The sequence below is a fragment of the Oncorhynchus mykiss genome, chromosome 10, assembly GCF_013265735.2.
Source record: "Oncorhynchus mykiss isolate Arlee chromosome 10, USDA_OmykA_1.1, whole genome shotgun sequence".
NCBI classification, from domain to species: Eukaryota; Metazoa; Chordata; class Actinopteri; order Salmoniformes; family Salmonidae; genus Oncorhynchus; species Oncorhynchus mykiss.
This window is the reverse complement of record NC_048574.1, coordinates 65,861,767-65,880,403: the sequence shown is the minus strand read 5'-3', so window position 1 is coordinate 65,880,403 and position 18,637 is coordinate 65,861,767. Positions and strand designations below refer to the sequence as shown.

The 18,637-nt window shown below is 43.0% G+C and overlaps 1 protein-coding gene across 2 annotated transcripts in view; it reads left to right on the top strand.

Moving 5' to 3' along the window:
* The first annotated feature begins 340 nt into the window (after positions 1-340).
* Positions 341-18,637, top strand: part of LOC110534498 (N-acetylgalactosaminyltransferase 7) — a 30,849-nt gene continuing 12,552 nt past the window's right edge. Inside the window, exons 1-2 of one of the 2 annotated variants that reach the window (XM_021619377.2) lie at positions 341-689; positions 1,712-2,160. In XM_021619377.2, the coding sequence (XP_021475052.1) occupies positions 567-689; positions 1,712-2,160 (572 nt within the window). In that variant the 5' untranslated portion in view covers positions 341-566. The remainder of the gene's footprint in view (positions 690-1,711; positions 2,161-18,637) is intronic. The other variant, XM_021619376.2, reaches the window with a different exon arrangement.

Here is an 18,637-nt window from a genome sequence, read left to right as displayed (position 1 = left end):
AGCTTGAATTTTCTAGCTCTGCCCTTAGACTTGGCGGGGACGTAGTGGCCCCATGTGTAACAGAACACTGAGCAACGCTCCGTATTTTCTGCTGGCTTGCCCCACCACAGAAAGCACTGAGCTAGGCTGAAACACCTGCATTTTGGAGCTGTCTTAGTCAAGAAAACAAAAAAAGAGACCATGTTTGTATGCAGCTTTATTAACTCTAATGATATATTTAGATTTTTTTTACTTTGTTTTCAACTGATATGTGACAAGTATTAATGCCAAATAACATGCAAAACAGGAAAGCCCCCCTCAACAACAAAAATGAAGCTCAAAAGAGCCCCCCCACCTGCCCTGAATGACGGGTCGCCACTGCTTATATTACAACTTTTGCTCGCAGTAGGGCGGTGTGACAGACAGACAGAGAGAGAGCGCAGATAACGTTACATGCGGACGAGAGGGATTCAAATCAGGAGAGGCGCACGGTTGGCTCAATTTGGGATTCAAACTGGCTTTGGCAGGCAGGGGTGCCACGAAGTAACGAGGTTAGCTAGCACCTCGTAGATGGTCTTATTTTCAAAATGAGGTTAAGAGTTGGATTTATTCTTCGTAGTGTAATAGTTATTGCCACATTCTTAGGGCTTGTGGTGCTTTGGTCTTCCCTTTCGCCGATAGAGCACGACGAAAATCCCTTTGCTAAACGGGTAAGTATTCAATTACAACCAGCTTTCTATTGGTCAAACGTTCATTTTATATGTTTCATGTGTTTTGTTGTAGCTATGCATCCTATACAATTTTTGGCATGTAATTCTGGCTAACGTTACCTAACCATGTTGCTAAAGTCGCTAACGTCAGCTAGCAAGCAAGTCTGAGTCGTTGTCATGGAGATTGTTAGCGTTTGGGTCTATTTTAGCTAGCCACTGTAACGTTAGAGTGCAAAAATGTCATTGGGACTTGATGACAGTCTTGCTGACTACCATTTGCTTATACATTTTGGTATCTAACGTTAACTAGTTAACCAGACAGCTAATGTTAACTAGCTAGCGTTCCTGCATTGAACCCCACTCATTCCGGAATGTCCGCTTGCTTTGACGACAATATCAAACATACCCGGAAGGCTTTAGTCTGGTAGCTGTCTCTCGTTAAAATTGTCTCCTGTTGCTCACGAATTCGACAATAGCTATCATTGTATGAAAAGACACCACCAAGCTTGTAAAACGTTGTTGAAATGACACGTAGCCAGCTGGCAAAAGGAATGCCTGGAAAACTAGCCATCTACGTTAATGCATCCCTGAAGCTAAACTCACACCTGTCAAGACTCGCACCGAAGCTGTAATTGTCTTTGTCGGATAAGTGATACTGTGTTAAAACAAACAATGCCGTGTAATTTATATTGGTTAGCTATGCAATGTTCCTAGCGATGTTTATTGTGAACCTCATGAACATAAACGCATGTGCATACCGTAATGTGGCCAGTGAAGGAATTCGACTTTAAGCTAATTGCTGGGGGACTAGTTAGCCAATTGAGCTGTCAAGTAGGGCAGATTAAGACCTTTGCTGATCCTGCAAACCTAGATTAAGAGCATCATCTGTTTAACCCTTTTACGCCTTGTAAAAGCTAGTAGCTACCGCTGTCAGCTAAACTTGCTTGATAATCTATCACACCCTCCATTTTAGGCCTTGGAAAAGCAATAGGCCTAGCTAATCTATCTCTGATTCTATGCAGGAGGGCGATGCCCCTAACCTCTTGCCTAAGAATGACATTGCTGACCAGTTCAAACCCGTGGTCCCCTGGCCCCATGTGGAAGGGGTCGAGGTGGACCTGGACTCCATCCGACAGAAGAACAGAGGAGACGACAAGCTGGTTCCTGGCAAACCAGCCGGCGGTGCTCAGAACCAGCAGAATGTCATCCAGAAACAGTATGTCACCTTCAAGCCCCACACCAATGTCTACTCGGCACCCGTCCTAAGGAAGGGGACCCTGGGGAACTTTGAGCTTAAGGAGCCGGAGCCCCACGGGGTGCAGGATGGGCCTGGGGAGGGGGCGAAGCCGTTCGTCCTGGGAGCGGAGTACCACGAGGCCGCCCAGGCCAGCATTAAGGAATTTGGCTTCAACATGGTGGCCAGTGACATGATCTCCCTAGACAGGACCATCAGCGACATTCGCCATGAAGAGTAAGTAGTGTAAGGCCTGAGCCCAATCCAGGCAGATAGACTAGGTGCTGGGTCATAGTATGATTTTTTAGACCTAGGCCTATTGGAATGGTTTGTGTGTTATTGCATTTGAATTGGAATGAAGAAGGAATCTGAGATTCACCATAAAGAGTAATTACAGTAGTAGGCCTTAGAGCCCAGGTAGATGACTACTGTATGGATTGGTGGTACTGTGTTGTATAGACTAGTAGTCGTCCCTATTAAGGATGTAGCTAGGCCTATCGGAATGGTACGTGTGTTAAGGAACTGTCATCAATTTAATGTTTTTTCTCTTCTAAATATGTCTCACTGGGTGTTCCAGTTGAATGTTACTTCATCGTTCCTTTCACAAATGTATTTTTTTAAAGATCAGAATGTGTCCATGGCTTGACATTAAGGTCTGAAAGGCACTTGCCCATCAGGCAAGTCAGGAGTCTTATTTTTTTGCCTGACGATTATGATCAATTGCCTGAGAATGTAAATAGTTAATTCACATGCCATACTAGCTGCCCTTTACTGACACAGGGGAGGAATCAAAGACCTGATAGAATAAATAATTTTAGTTATCAGCAAAAAATAATTATCAGAGCAGGCTCAAATTGCTGGACTGCCATAAATTGTCTGTCTTTCACTTAAACAATGGGGGGGAAGGAACCAGAAAGATCAGTTAGGCTATTGGAATTATTTTTACAGTTTTGGTTTCACCTGCTCAATATGGCAACCTAAGAGGAGGCTCAACTTGAGTCACTGTTCAGAGTTCACTTGCCTTAGGCAATAGGGCAACCTTTTATGTCAATCCTGGTACATGTCATTTAGCAGACACTTTTATCCAAAGCAACTTTGTCATTCATGCATACATTGGAATCTAACCCACTATTCTGGTGTTGCAAGCACAATTCTATCCCTGAAGGGCTGGTATGACAAGGGTGTGGGGCAGGGTTGGTTGTGCAATGTTAACAGAACAAAGGCCTTCCACCAGTCCAATAGAAAAGCAATTCTTTGGTAGTCAAACTATTCAGTTGGTCCATTATCAAAACCGTAGATATTGTGTGTCACAAATTCACACCTTGAGATCTGAGACGTAGCTTCTCTATTCTGTTCGTAGTGTTTGCGTCATATTGACATTTATTTTGAGGAGAGTTACACATGCTTACATTTACACACCAATTAGGTCTAGGTGTTCTATTGAAGATGTGTTTATCAAGTCATGTCTGTATCGGCCACATTCTACCCACTTAGAATGTGGAAATGTAGCATCATTCTTCTAATAATGGTAAGAATAATTTTATTTTTTGTATTTATTTTATTTAACCTTTATTTAACTAGGAAAGTCAGTTAAGAAAATTATTATTTACCAAAAGACATGACCTTTGTTTTGGAAGTGTTCAGAACAAAATTAAGGGTAGAGAAAGCTAGTTGGACACTAAGAAAGCTTTGTTGTAGAGCATTTAACACAAAATCCAGGGATGGGCCAGCTGCGTATAAGACCGTATCATCTGCATATAAATGTATGAGAGAGCTTCCTACTGCCTGAGCTAAGAATGACGCTAGGAAGAATGCTGGCTTTCTATGTAACACCTTGATTGAGTTATACACTGTAAGACGCATTGTCTGAAATGTGCTACTCAATTTATGACGAGGTAAGCCTATTGTACATCACAAATTATACGCGTGGTCTGATGGCTAGCAAAAAGGTTTTTCTACTAGTGTTAATTTTGGCAGCAAATGGTGACTGAAATATTTGTCAAACAACTATTTTTCAGTGGCAATTGACGAGACTATAACTGACAAAAAAATGTATTTCAGTTTACTAAGTGGACTGGGAAAGAGTTTTTGGAGCGATCACTTCACCTTCACTAACCTGCCTTTTTTAAGTAGCTACCCTTTGCCTGGTTGAGAAACACAAGCCCAAAAAAACACATTAATAATAAAACGGTCTAGGTGTGTTTTTCTCTCCCTTGAGTAGGCTATAGAAGAGTAGGCCATCTTTGAATTTGTAGTCTCGCTCAGCCCTCCCACCCTGGGACTAGTCCCTCCCTCTGCAACTGGATCTTGGACTTCCTGACGTATCGGCTCCAGGTGGTGAGGGTAGGCAACAACACCTCCGCCAGGCTGACCCTTAGCACGGGGCCCCTCAGGGGTGTGTGCTTCGTCCCCTCGTGTACTTCCTGTTCACCAACAACTGCGTGGTCGTGCACGACTCCAACACTATCAAGTTTGCTGAAGATATAACGGTGGTCGGGCCTGATCACTGACGGAGACAAGTCAGCCTACAGGGAGGAAGTCCGGCTTAGCAGTGTGGTGCCAGGACAAAAACCTCTCCTTCAACGTCAGTAAGACCAATGAGCTGTGGACTATAGGACTATATAGGGACTATAGTGGACTATAGGAGAAAGGGGAGAGCATGCCCCCATCCACATCAACGGAGCTGTTGTGAAGTGGGTTGAGATCTTGGCGTTCATATCGCTAAGGACTTAACATGGTCCACACTAGAGATCGACCGATTATGATTTTTCAACGCCGATACCGATTATTGGAGGACCAAAAAAAGCCGATACCGATTATTGGAGGACCAAAAAAAGCCGATACCGATTAATCAGACTATTTTTAATTATTTATTTGTAATGACAATTACAACAATACTGAATGAACACTTATTTTAACTTAATATAATACATCAATAAAATCTATTTAGCCTCAAGTAAATAATGAAACATGTTCAATTTGGTTTAAATAATGCAAAAACAAAGTGTTGGAGAAGAAAGTAAAAGTGCAATATGTGCCTTGTAAGAAAGCTAACGTTTCAGTTCCTTGCTCAGAACATGAGAAAATATGAAAGCTGGTGGTTCCTTTTAACATGAGTCTTCAATATTCCCAGGTAAGAAGTTTTAGGTTGTAGTTATTATAGGACTATTTCCCTCTATACCATTTGTATTTCATTAACCTTTGACTATTGGATGTTCTTATAGGCACTTAAGTATTGCCAGTGTAACAGTATAGCTTCCGTCCCTCTCCTCGCTCCTCCCTGGGCTCGAACCAGCAACACAACGACAACAGCCACCATCGAAGCAGCGTTACCCATGCAGAGCAAGGGCAACAACTACTAGAAGGCTCAGAGCGAGTGACGTTTGAGACACTATTAGCGCGCACTAACTAGCTAGCCATTTCACTTCGGTTACACCAGCCTCATCTCGGGAGTTGATAGGCTTGAAGTCATAAACAGCGCAATGCTTGACGCACAACGAAGAGCTGCTGGCAAAACGCACGAAAGTGCTGTTTGAATGAACGTTTACGCGCCTGCTTCTGCCTACGTGTATGCTCAGTCAGATTAGATGCAATGCAGGACACGCTAGATAATATCTAGTAATATCATCAACCATGTGTAGTTAACTAGTGATTATGATTGATAGTTTTTTTTATAAGATAAGTTTAAGGCTAGCTAGCAACTTACCTTGGCTTACTACATTCGCGTAACAGGCAGTCTCCTTGGAGAAGGCAACGAGAGAGAGGCAGGTCGTTATTACGTTGGACTAGTTAACTGTAAGGTTGCAAGATTGGATCCCCCGAGCTGACAAGGTAAAAATCTGTCGTTCTGCCCCTGAACGAGGCAGTTAACCCACCGTTCCTAGGCCGTCATTGAAAATAAGAATGTGTTCTTAACTGACTTGCCTCGTTAAAAAAGGTATAAAAATACATTTTAAAAATTGGCAAATCGTCACCCGAAATACCGATTTCCGATTGTTATGAAAACTCGGCCATTCCGATTAATCGGTCGACCTCTAGTCCACACACCCGCAGTCGTGAAGCGTGAACTGCAGCGCCTCTTCCCCCCCCTCAGGATGCTGGAAAGATTTGGTATGGGCACTCAGATCCTCAAAGTTCTACAGCTGCACCATCGAGAGCACCTTGAATGGCTGCCTCACCGCTTGGTGTGGCAATTGTACTGCCCTTGACCGCAAAGTGCTATAAAGGGTGGCGCGAACAGCCCAGCACATCACTGGGACTACTGGGGCTGAGCTCGCTGCCATCCAGGACATCTATACTGAACAAAAATATAAACGCAATGATTTCAACAATTTTTTTTTTAAATTGAGTTTTACAGTTCCTATAAGGAAATCCGTTAATTGAAAGAAATTCATTAGGCCCTAATCTATGGATTTCACATGACTAGAAGGGCGCAGCCATGGATGGGCCTGGAAGGGCATAGGCCGACCCACTGGGGAGCCAAGATCAGCCAGTCAATGAGTTTTTCCTCACAAAAGGTGTTTATTACAGACAAAAATTGTTCTCAGTTTCATCAGCTGTCAGGGTGGCTGGTCTCAGACGATCTCACAGGTGACGAAGCTGGATGTGGAGGTCCTGGTCTGGCATGATTACACGAGGTCTGCTGATGTGAGTCTGGTTGGACGTAATGCCAAATTCTCTAAAATGACATTGGAGGCGGCGTATGGTTGAGAATTCTCTGGCAACAATTCTGGTGGACATTCCTGCAATCAGCATGCCAATTGCACACTCCCTCAACTTGAGACCTCTTTGTGTTATGTGACAACTTCACATTTTAACGTGGCCTTTTGTTGTCCCAAGTACAATATGCACCTGTGTAATGATCATGCTGGTTAAATGAAAACAAATTTGTGCACAATTTGAGAGAAGCTTTTTGTGTGTAAGGAACATTTCTGGGATATTTTATTTCAGCTCATGAAACATGGGACCAGTGCTTTTACATGTTGAATTTATATTTTTTGGTCAGTGTATATATCAGGCGGTGTCAGAGAAAGGCCTGAAAAATTCCCAAAGACTCCAGTCACCCAAGCCATAGACTGTTCACTCTGCTACTGTCCGGCAAACCGTATCAGGGCATTGTCTCTTGGACCAATAGGCTCCGTGACTGCTTCTACCCCGCTTCTAGCCATAAGACTGCTAAATAGCCAGACTACTAAATAGTCAATTAATGGTACCCAAACCATCTCACGCGGTCATTCTCACACCGACACAACACAAACATACATACTTTTACACTCATTTGCTGCTGCTACTGTTTTTTTTATCCTATCTATCCTGATGCCTACCCTGCCTTAATGTACATATCTATGTCTAATACCTCTGATCTCTGTACATTGACCTGATACTCCTTGTGTATATAGCTCTATTCTTGTGTATTTTATTCCTTGTTTAGTTACTATTCTTTTTTTTAAACTCTGCATCTTTGGGAATGGTTTGTAAGCTAGTATTTTACTGTTACGTCTACACCAGTGTTATTCAGTGCATGTGATAAATGAAATTTGATACATTGAATTTCAATCTACAATGTTCATACTTTTTTCAGTGGAACGTGACCCTGTTAAAATTACCAGTAGCCTACATGCAAAAAGATTTTGGTGTGCACAGAAAGAAAAAGGGATAGCAAACAATTTGACTACTTGCCACTATGCTATATCTGACTGAGTAAATAATTTGTTCTGAGTTCATGTGGACCCAGTGACCTGACTTGAGCACTGGGTCCTGGACCTGAGCACAAGGGACTTGGGAAATCTACTACATCTCTGGGCAAAATAGTCATTCGCTCTCGTTCTACTTTTAGACCTCAATGTGGCTGCGGCGTCTGCGGAACGTTGATAACAATGACGTGACTGTGATGGAGGTGTGTAACCCAAACTACTTTGCCAATAGCCTGCTTTGCGGCACCATCTTGTGATTGTGCCTTTCACTCTCAATTCAAAGGGCTTTATTGGCATTGCCAAAGCAAGTGAACTGGATAACAGTTAACAATACACTTACAAAAGTTTCAAGAATATACATTTCAAATGTTATATTATGGCTATGTACAGTGTTACAATGTACAAAAGGGAAACAAAAATATTTATTGGTTGTATTTACTATGGTGTTTGTTCACTGGTAGGCCTTTTCTTGTGACAACGGGTCACAAATCCTGCTGCTGTGATTGCGCACTGGTATTTGAGAGTTATCAAAATTGGATTTGTTTTCTAAGTCTTTGGGTCTGTGTAATCTGAGGGGAAATATGTCTGGTCATACATTTGGCAGGAGGGTAGGAAGTGCAGCACAGTTTCCACCTCCATTTTGTGGGCAGTCTGCACAGCCTGTCTTGAGAGCCAGGTCTGCCTATGGCGGCGCCTCCCAATAGCAAGGCTCTCGCTCTCTACACTTGTCTGTTTTGTATGTAATGTGCAACGTCTATGCGGGCTGAATTGGGAATTTACATGGGCAGATAATTCGTATATAATATTCTTACTGTATATGTTTGTCATTTCTACTGTTGGGAAGAATAGGAAGTTATGCAGAAAAATGTTGGTAGAACAAAGCTATATGTTTGTGCACATGAAAGTCGGATATATGTTTGCTGTAAGTTAGCTCATTGTGCAAATGTATTTGTTTTCAATAAACATTGGAGACGGTTAACAATTTAATCTAAGCCAATCCGGGCTGTTTTGCCTGATTTAGTTGCTCACGTATCGGTTTTGTTGCTAAACAGCCAACCCGTCTATAAAGAATGAGGGGAAAATATATCAGTTGCTTGGCGACATGGACAAAAATCCATATCATGATAAATTGACTGAATTATCACTAACAATGAGTTGAACGATTAAATGTATAACATACTTTTTTTACATTTCCATGAACTACTACTCTCAATGCTGTACCTATCAGTTGTCCTGTTTTAGCAATCACCTGTGTTGGGGTAATGCCTTAACCTGTTACTTTTATACGTAATCAGACTGCTTTTTATGAGTAACGGAGTGAAGTAACGCGTTTTCAAATTGGGCAATGTTAGTTAATTTATCAAATGATGCCTGCGTTACTTTCAGATCTCTACCCGGGCGTGTTTCCATGATCCGATCTCAACTTGTTTCCTCAGTTAGTTCTTATGCGAGCTGAGAGGCTGTTTGGAGAAATGTCATGACAGCTGCTGTCCATAGAATTGTATAGAGGGCGCACCTCTGATCTTTGCCATTGATCCCTTTTGTGATGGCAAAGCCCATAGCGGGTTTTCCTGTCTAGTGGAAATGGTCCCCTCTATACATCTCTATTAGTCTGTAACCAGACCTGGCGGCTCGTGAGATTTTGACTAAATACAGTGCATTTGGAAAGTATTCAGACCCCCTTTTTCACATTTTATATCAAATAAAACTGAAGTATCATATTTACATAAGTATTCAGACCCTTTACTCAGTACTTTGTTGAATCACCTTTGGCAGTGATTGCAGCCTCGAGTCTTCTTGGGTATCACGCTACAAGCTTGACACACCTGTCTTTGGGGAGTATCTCCCATTTTCCTCTGCAGATCCTCTCAAGCACTGTCAGGTTGGATGTTGAGCCTCGCTGCACAGCTATTTTCAGGTCTCTCCAGAGATGTTAGATTGGGTTCAAGTCTGGGCTCTAGCTGGGCCACTCAAGGACATTCAGAGACTTGTCCCGAAGCCACTCCTGCACGGTCTTGGCTGTGAGCTTATTGTCGTTGTCCTGTTGGAAGGTGAACCTTCGTCCCAGAGCACTCTGGAGCACTTTTGTTTTAAATCAAGGATCTCTCTATACTTTGCTCTGTTCATCTTTCCCTCAATCCTGACTAGTCTCCCAGTCCCTGAAAAACATCCCCATTGCATGAAGCTGCCACTACCATGCTTCACTGTAGGGATGGTGCCAGGTTTCCTCCAGATGTGACGCTTTGCATTCAGGCCAAAGAGTTCAATCTTGGTTTCATCAGACCAGAGAATCTTGTTTCTCATGGTCTAAGAGTCTTTAGGTGCCTTTTCACAAACTCCAAGCAGGCTGTCATGTGCATTTTACTGGGGAGTGACTTCTGTCTGGCCACTGTACCATAAAGGCCTGATTGGGGGAGTACTGCCGAGATGGTTGTCCTTCTGGAAGGTTCTCCGATCTCCACAGAGGAATTCTGGAGCTCTGTCAGTGACCATCGGGTTCTTGGTGACCTCCCTGAGCAAGGCCCTTCTCCCTCTTTTGTCAGGGTTGCCTCAGGGGTAAGCGCAATGCCGCAGATGGTACCCCCAAATAAAAATGTGATTCACATTTTCAAACAATCCATTTAGATTTTCCAACAGGGCAAAACATTTGGGTGATGTTTTTTTCTCTCTCACCTGAGTAGCCTTGTTTCACTGCCAAAAATAAAATGTAACCATCTAGTGTTCAGCTAATTAACAACACAATGTCAAATACAGGAAGCCTAGTCAAATAATGAACATCCAATCACATTAACCATTACTCTCTCGCGGGAATTCCACTAACACGCCGTATATAGCCAAATGTAGCTGTTGCTCCTTCTGTCTCAAATAGATAAATGGTTTTAAAAAAGTAAGGCCTGTGTCCATAGAGACACGTACGAGCTCTACTGGTAGTACTGCTACTACCAGCAGTACTATACCTGTCAACAACAAGTTGTTCTGCTTCCACGAGCACATCCAGTGCTAGCATCAGTAATTCTACATTCGTTGTTAACCCAGCTAGCACGGACACTGACAGTTGTGAATCTGATGCACCCGAAGAGCTACTGCCACCTTACCCAGGAAATGTCTGAACAACAGACAGGGACGTTGGACCATTGAAGAGGTGCAAATATGATGAAAACTACATTGATTTGGGGTTCACTTACATTGGGAGTAGTGCCTTTCCTCAGCCACAGTGTGTTATATGTGCAAAAGTACTGTCTCACAACTCGATGAAACCTTCACTCTTGCGCAGACATTTAGAAACGAAACATGCCAATTTGAAGAATAAACCACAGGAGTTTTTTTTAGCAAGAATTAAGAATACTTCTGAGTAAGACATGTATAAAAGCAACAGATACCATTTTAATAAGAATGAGACTAAAAGTGTCTTATGTGGTGAGCTACTGAGTGGCTAGGACAGGCAAACCCCATACTATTGTGGAGGACTTCATTCTTCCTGCTACTGCTGATATGGCTGTGACAAGGCCCTAAAAAACTATACAGACCATGCCTTTGTAACCATGTGAAACGGCTAGCTTAGTTAGCGGTGCGCGCTAAATAGCGTTTCAATCGGTGACGTCACTTGCTCTGAGACCTTGAAGTAGTGGTTCCCCTTGCTCTGCAAGGGCCGCGGCTTTTGTGGAGCGATGGGTAACGATGCTTCGTGGGTGACTGTTGTTGATGTGTGCAGAGGGTCCCTGGTTCGCGCCCGGGTATGGGCGAGGGGACTGTCTAAATTTATACTGTTACACCTTCATCAAACAACACTGTTTCACGACGCATCAGTGACATGGCAGGAGATGTTTTTGAAACAATTACTGCTTTTGCATACAAGCCAGTGAATTCTATGCGTTACAGCTGGATGAGTCAGAAGTGGCGGGGCTGGCACAGCTCCTAGTATATGTCCGTTACTTTTATATGGGTGGGGGGGGGGGGTCAATTTTTAAGGAAGTCATCCTCTTCAGGAAACCAGGACAACAGGAGAGGAATTTTTTATAGTACTGGACAGCTTTGTGACATCAAATGGACTTTGGTGGTCAAGATGTGTTGGTATCTGTACTGATGGCACAAAATGACAGAGAAATAGTGGAGTGGTAACGTGAGTGCAAGCAGTTGCTTCTGACGCCACTTGGGTACACTGCAGCATCCACCGAGAGGATCTTGGGTACACTGCAGCATCCACCGAGAGGATCTTGCTGCCAAGTGAAGTACCTGACAGCTTTGTTAAAGCAAGGCCCCTGAACTCTCGTGTATTTTCTGCATTATGCAATGATATGGGCAGCGACCATGTAACGCTTTTACAACGTACAGACAAGCTTAGTTTTTAATTTTACTGACCATAATTTTCACTTGTCTGCCCGTTTGCGTGATGAGTTTCTCACACGACGGGCCTATCTGGGTGATTTGTTTTTTCTCGCCTGAATGATCTGAATCTAGGATTACAGGGACTCTACACAACTATATTCAATGTGCGGGACAAACTTGAGGCTGTGATTTAAGAAGTTGGAGATCTTCTCTGTCTGCATTAGGACAACACACAGGTCAACACAAGGACAACACACAGGTCTTTCCATCCATTGTATGATTTTATTTTGTGTGCAAATGAACTCAAGCTTACGGACAATGTGATATAGCGAAGCACTTGAGTGAGCTGGGTGCGCAATTACGCAGGTACTTTCCCGAAACGGACGACACAACTGGATTCGTTATCCCTTTCACGCCCTGCCTCCAGTCCACTTACCGATGTCTGAACAAGAGCGCCTCATCGAAATTGCAACAAGCGGTTCTGTGAAAATGTAATCAAAGCCACTGCCAGATTTCTGGATTGGGCTGCACTCAGTTTCCTGCCTTGGCAAATCAGGCTGTTAAGACACTGATGCCCTTTGCAACCACTTACCTATGTGAGAGTGGATTCTCGGCCCTCGCTAGCATTAAAACTAAATACAGGCACAGACTGTGTTGGTAATGATTTAAGACTGAGACTCTCTCCAATACAACATAACATTGCAGAGTTATGTGCATCCTTTCAAGCACACCCTTCTTATTAACCTGTGGCGAGTTATTCACAATTTGATGAACAAATAAGGTTTTATATGTAAGACGGCTAAATAAAGAGCTAAATTATTTATTATTATTTGTTCCCTGGTCCTATAAGAGCTCTTCCTCACTTCCCACGAGCCGGGTTGTTACAAACTCACACATTCTTACATGTATTAAACATATCATATATATATAGTGGGTGTGGCAGGCTTACAATGATGGCAAAAAAACATTTGAGAGTGCTCTGACTTTGGTGCTAGAGGGGGTAAGCAGCTGTAGCTGTTCAAAGGAGAGCTCTACGGACAATTCCTTCAACCTTAAATAGACAGGTGTGTGTCTTTCCAAATCATGTCCAATCAATTGAATTTACCAAAGGTGGACGAGATTTAATCAAGTTGTAAATATCTCAAGGATTATCAACGGAAACAGGATGCACCTGAGCTCAATTTCGGGTCTCCTAATAAAGGGTCTGAATAGTTATGTAAATAAGGCATTTCTGGATATTTTTTTTTTTTATACATTTTTATAGAAATTCTAAACGTGTTTTTGATTTGTCATTATGGGGTATTGTGAAGATTGAGGAAAAACATTTAATCAATTTTAGAATAAGGCTGTAACGTAACAATGTGAAAAAAGTGAAGGGGTCTGAATACTTTCCGAATGCACTGTAGGTAGGAGCAGCAGCTCATCTTTGGTAGAGCACTCGCCTTGCTCCCTATGACTGTCAAACAAATGGTGAGATTTATTTTTTTATGGAAGTAATGCAAAGTAGTATAGTAGTAACGCGTTACTTTCCCCACACAACAATATTGTAAAGTAGTTCATTAAACAAAAATCATTTTAATATTTATTTTTCAAGTGACTTATCCTGTTAGCTGCATTATTTAATTTCAAACTTCACATTTCTCTACTTTAGTGTAATTATCAATATCTGTAAAATGCCTTCTAATTTATTTCCAGCTCATCACACTAGGCCTATGTATACTGAACAAAAATGTAAGCGCAACATTTTAAAATGTTGGTCCCATGTTTAATGAGCTGAAATAAAGAATCCCTGAAATTTCCCATATGCACAAAATACTTATTTCTCTAAAATGTTGTGAACAAATTTGTTTACATCCCTCTTAGTGAGCATTTCTCCTTTGCCAAGATAATCCATCCACCTGACTGGTGTGGCATATAAACAAGCTGATTTTAGACAGCATGATCGTTACACAGGTGCACCTTGTGCTGGGGACAAAAGGCCAGTCTAAAATGTGCAGTTGTGTCACACAACACAATGCCACAGATGTCTCCAAGTTTTGAGGGAGCGTGCATTTGGAATGCTGACTGCAGGAATGTCCACCTGAGCTGTTGCCAGAAAATGTAATGTTAATTTCTCTACCATAAGCCGCCTCTAATGTCGTTTTGGAGAATGTGGCAGTACGTCCAATCAGTCTCTCAAACGCAGACCACATGTAACCATACCAGCCCAGGACCTCCCATATCCGGCTTCTTCACCTGTGGGATCATCTGAGACCAGCCACTCTGACAGATGAAACTGTGGGTTTGTACAACCAAAGAATTTATGTACAAACTGTCAGAAACCGTCTCAGGGAAGCTCATCTGCGTGCCTGTTGTCCTCATCCGGGTCTTGACCTGACTGCAGTTCGGCATCATAACCGACTAGAGTAACAAAATGCTCACCTTCAATGACCACTGGCACGCTGGAGATGTGTACTCTTCACAGATTAATCCTGGTTTCTACTGTACCAGGCAGATGGCAGACAGTGTATGGCATCGTGTGGGAGAGCTGATTTGCTGATGTCAATGTTGTGAACAGCGTGCCCCATGGTGGGGTTATGGTATGGGTAGGCATAAGCTAAGGACAACAAACACAATTGCAATTTGAATGCAGAGATACCGTGACGAGGCCCGTTGTCGTGCCATTCATCTGCCGTCATCATGTTTCAGCATGATAATGCTCAGCCCCATGTCGCAAGGATTTCTACACAATTCCTTGAAGCTGAAAATGTCTGCATACTCCCCTAACACGTCACCCGTTGAGCATGTTCGAGATGCTCTGGATCGACGTGTACGACAGTGTGTTGCAGTTCCTGCTAATATCCAGCAACGTCACACAGCCATTGAGGGGTGGGACAACATTCCACAGGCCACGATCAACAGCCTAATCAACTCTGTGAAGATGTCGTGCTTGAGGCAAAATCGTGTTCACACCAGATACTGACTTGTTTTCTGATCCACGCCCCTACTTTAAAAAAAAATGTATCTGTATTTCCAGTTGTGAAATGTGTGGTTTAGGGCTTAATTTATTTCAATTAACTGATTTGTCTTTATGAACGGTAACTCGTAACGGTAAAATCGTTGAAATTGTTGCATGTTGCGTTTTAAAAAATATATTTTTGTTCAGAGTCTATCAAAGCATTGGTAAAACTATGCGAAGTGATGGGAATCCCTGTAACAACACTGGTTAGTATGCATTGATGGAACTCTTAAGGTCAGGTGACGATGTAATAACATGAGGGGCAGTCTAGGAGACCTATGTGCCAGTGGGAGGCCCTACCATAGAACATCAGCGTATATACAGAAGAGCAGTCCGGCCAGCCAAAACACACGCAACAACATAAATCCAATTGACCTGCATTATGGCTTTAGTTTTATATCAGAGCAGATTAGAGAACAGCCATAGCAGAACAAATGAGGAATGGAGGCTAGGCTGTCCCGTGGCTAGGTCAACCCAAGGTTCTCAAGCTGAGGGGAAACCTTTTGGATTTCATTAGCATGGAGTTGTTTTGGATTCAGTGTATAAACGAACGTATCAGATCACCTACTTCTCCTGACCCTGGAAGTAGAATGCAGCTACAGATAATTTTCATTATTGGAGATGTGTGACTGATGGCCTATACTATTGGGATAGGGACATGTTGCCAGTGGTCTGGTTCTTGATAAGACTGTTACGTAGGTTTTATTACGGTACACTAGCTGGTTACAGTGTTCTGTAGAGTTGTTTGTGTAGCAGTACGTTTCAGGTACTGCGTGAAGTTTGGTATAATGAATATCTAGCTGGACAAAAAGGAGCAGTCGTAGGTCAAGTTAATCGCAAGTCAATCGGGTTTATTACAAGTTGTAACGGAGACGCCTCCAGCACAGAGAATGCCTAACTGGCCTCTTGGAGACGGGCCCTTTTTTCTTCTAATCAGATGGCACCAAATGTTCTGGAAACACCAGACCGAGAGGCTCGCAGTTCAAAACCAAGGCAGCGGCTTTGTCAGCTGCTACAGAATCGGTGTCCACAGAAGGTCATCAATACAACCGTAAATAATCAGTGTGTCCTTGTACCTCCAGTCTGGCGTCAATCACTATCAACCGATATGAGCATAATCCATAACAAGTCTAGTGACCAACCCCCACCTTGAGTGTCGCAACTAGAACACTGGAAATCTGTGTTACAGAAATATGCTAAACATTGTGTTAATCACTCTTAACTAAATATGATCTTTAGTCCTCTTTAATTTTCAAATTATATAAGGCCAAACCAGAAGGGAACAACTGCCCCCTCTCATTGAAGCCATGGAAGTTCAAGGCAACAGTGGTACGGGAGGCATTTGTTATCAGAACTTAATTCCCCAATATAGTGAATGTGGAAAAAATGCCATCTTTGTGGAAAAACATTTTTGGAAGACCATGGTACCAGTAATTGCTTCTAATACACCAAATGTATGTCCTTGAACAATTTATTATAATTTTTTTGATCGCACACACAAGTATAAGGGTAATTTAGTTGCTAATGGCAGCCTGCAGTACCCCGGTCGGTCTTCAACTTGAGTTACTCGATGAGAGGGAGCAGCGTCACTTCCTGGAGTAGCTCAAATGTTTCAGGTTATGTCTTCATGAGACGCCATCTTAACAGACTTCACTTGGCTTCAATGCGCTATTGAGTCTTCACATACGAATGAATGGTGTCACCTCATCGTTTTGTCTGTGTGCACACATTGGGCCACACACACTGTAACTGATTAACTCACAATGGACTAATACTGTGTGGCGAACAAACAGGCGAAGGTGTATTTCTCCAGTCTTTCATCTGGCCGCGGGGCCCAGTGGGAACACAAAGGGCACCTTTGAACAGTCAGCATGAGACAGGTTGGACGCTACAGTACAGACTTTAGGTTATGTGGCTGGGCTGCTGACACCCCACGTGGACTTTACTATAGCCTAGTCAGTATGGGAGATAATGGATGATAGACTAAAGAACATGATGAGTGATTGTGGCTGGGCCCCATTTTTTGGGGTTTGGTGCTTCCTAGGAATGTAGGACAACCATACTGTCGACTGATTACATTAACTGTAGTAGGTGTGAGACTGTTGCTGCACCCAGACCAGGGGTGGAGTGGAGGGTGAATGTCTCTTGCAACTTTCTCTTTGTGAAATGGCATTAACCACTACATCACTGCCCCAGACCGAACTGTTGATATTAGATATTAGCATTTCCTAGTTGGTCTACATATGTAAACCGTTCCATGATATATGGGCAGAACATTATTCCGTCAGTTTGAGGTTGACAGCCATGTGAACTGCACCGTGTTAGAAAAATAGGACTCATGTGGACTAACCAGTTACTGACAAAGTGCATCACTTGTTGTGGCTTGAGCTGCTATATACAAAGACGATCCTGATTGGCACACTGCTATTCACGCCTTTCTGTGGATCAGTGCACAGCAGATGTAGGCAAAGGTGTCACTCACTCCATTAGGGGGGCTCCCGAGTGGCGCAGCGGTCTAAGGCACTGCATCTCTGTGCTAGAGGCGTCACTACAGACGGTCTGGGTCGAATCCAAGCTGTATCACAACCGGTCGTAGTTGGTAGTCCGATAGGGCGACGCACAATTGGCCCAGCGTCGTCCAGGTTTGGCCGGTGTAGGTCGTCATTGTAAATAAGAATTTGTTCTTAACTGACTTGCCTAGTTGAGCAAAGGTTACATAAAAATGTAAATAGTAATACCCTTTTAATAGATGTTGCCGATCATTTGTCAATATTTATTTAGCTTAATCTGTGTTTGATTACAGAAAACCCAGGTGGCTGAGTTGGATTGGTTGTACTTTAGTTGTGCAATCAGGATGTGAATCGTCTCAACACAGGACCTGTTGTTCCGGGTTTGGCCACAAGATGGCCCAATGCAGTCACTATTGAGCAGCCTTGTCCATTACACTTAATTTTAGCCCGTTCAGGACATTGGGTAAGACTGCAATTCAGTGGCAGGAACTCTTGAGTTTCATGGCAGATAACGTTAGACATTCTCACCTCTGCAGAGGGGCTGCATGCTTGGCCCCAGTCCCATAACACGTTGGGAAGAAGCCAAGGATGTTCAGTATTTTCACCACAGCTCTGGCTCAGCTGCCCTCCTCCAGATGCTGTGTGAGTAAACAAAAACAACTCTCTGATGAAGCGCAAGCCTGTATCAATTAGACTAGTCCCGAGACACGGCCGTAGGTCTACAGATGGAACTAGTTGTCAGCCTGGTGTAACTAGTAAACCGGTTAAGCCTCAGTCTTTTCTGCGCTGAACAGTTCATATCATGTTTCTGCAAAATCTGAATGTGTCCAATATCCACACATGACACTAGCAGTACAACACTTAAGTTGTGTAAGCTTTATGAAAACATTGACATTACACCGTTAGCCTCCTCCCTTAAATCACGACTTTAAACACTTAATAGTTTAGTGCTGTGGTTTTCATAACTTTTCTGTTGACAGAGCATAGGCCTGTTTATTTAGGATGCGTGTGGTACTTTACGTGTGACTTGGCTGTGGCCTACGTGTTCCAGGCTTCATGTGTGGTTGAGAGGTAGGTTAGTAGCGATCTGTCATACATTAGTGTTTCTCTGGGAGGGTGACTGCGTTAGAGCTGCCTAGCCTGGAGGGATCCTGTCAGCAGAAATGTGGTGATTTAAGATTTCTGCG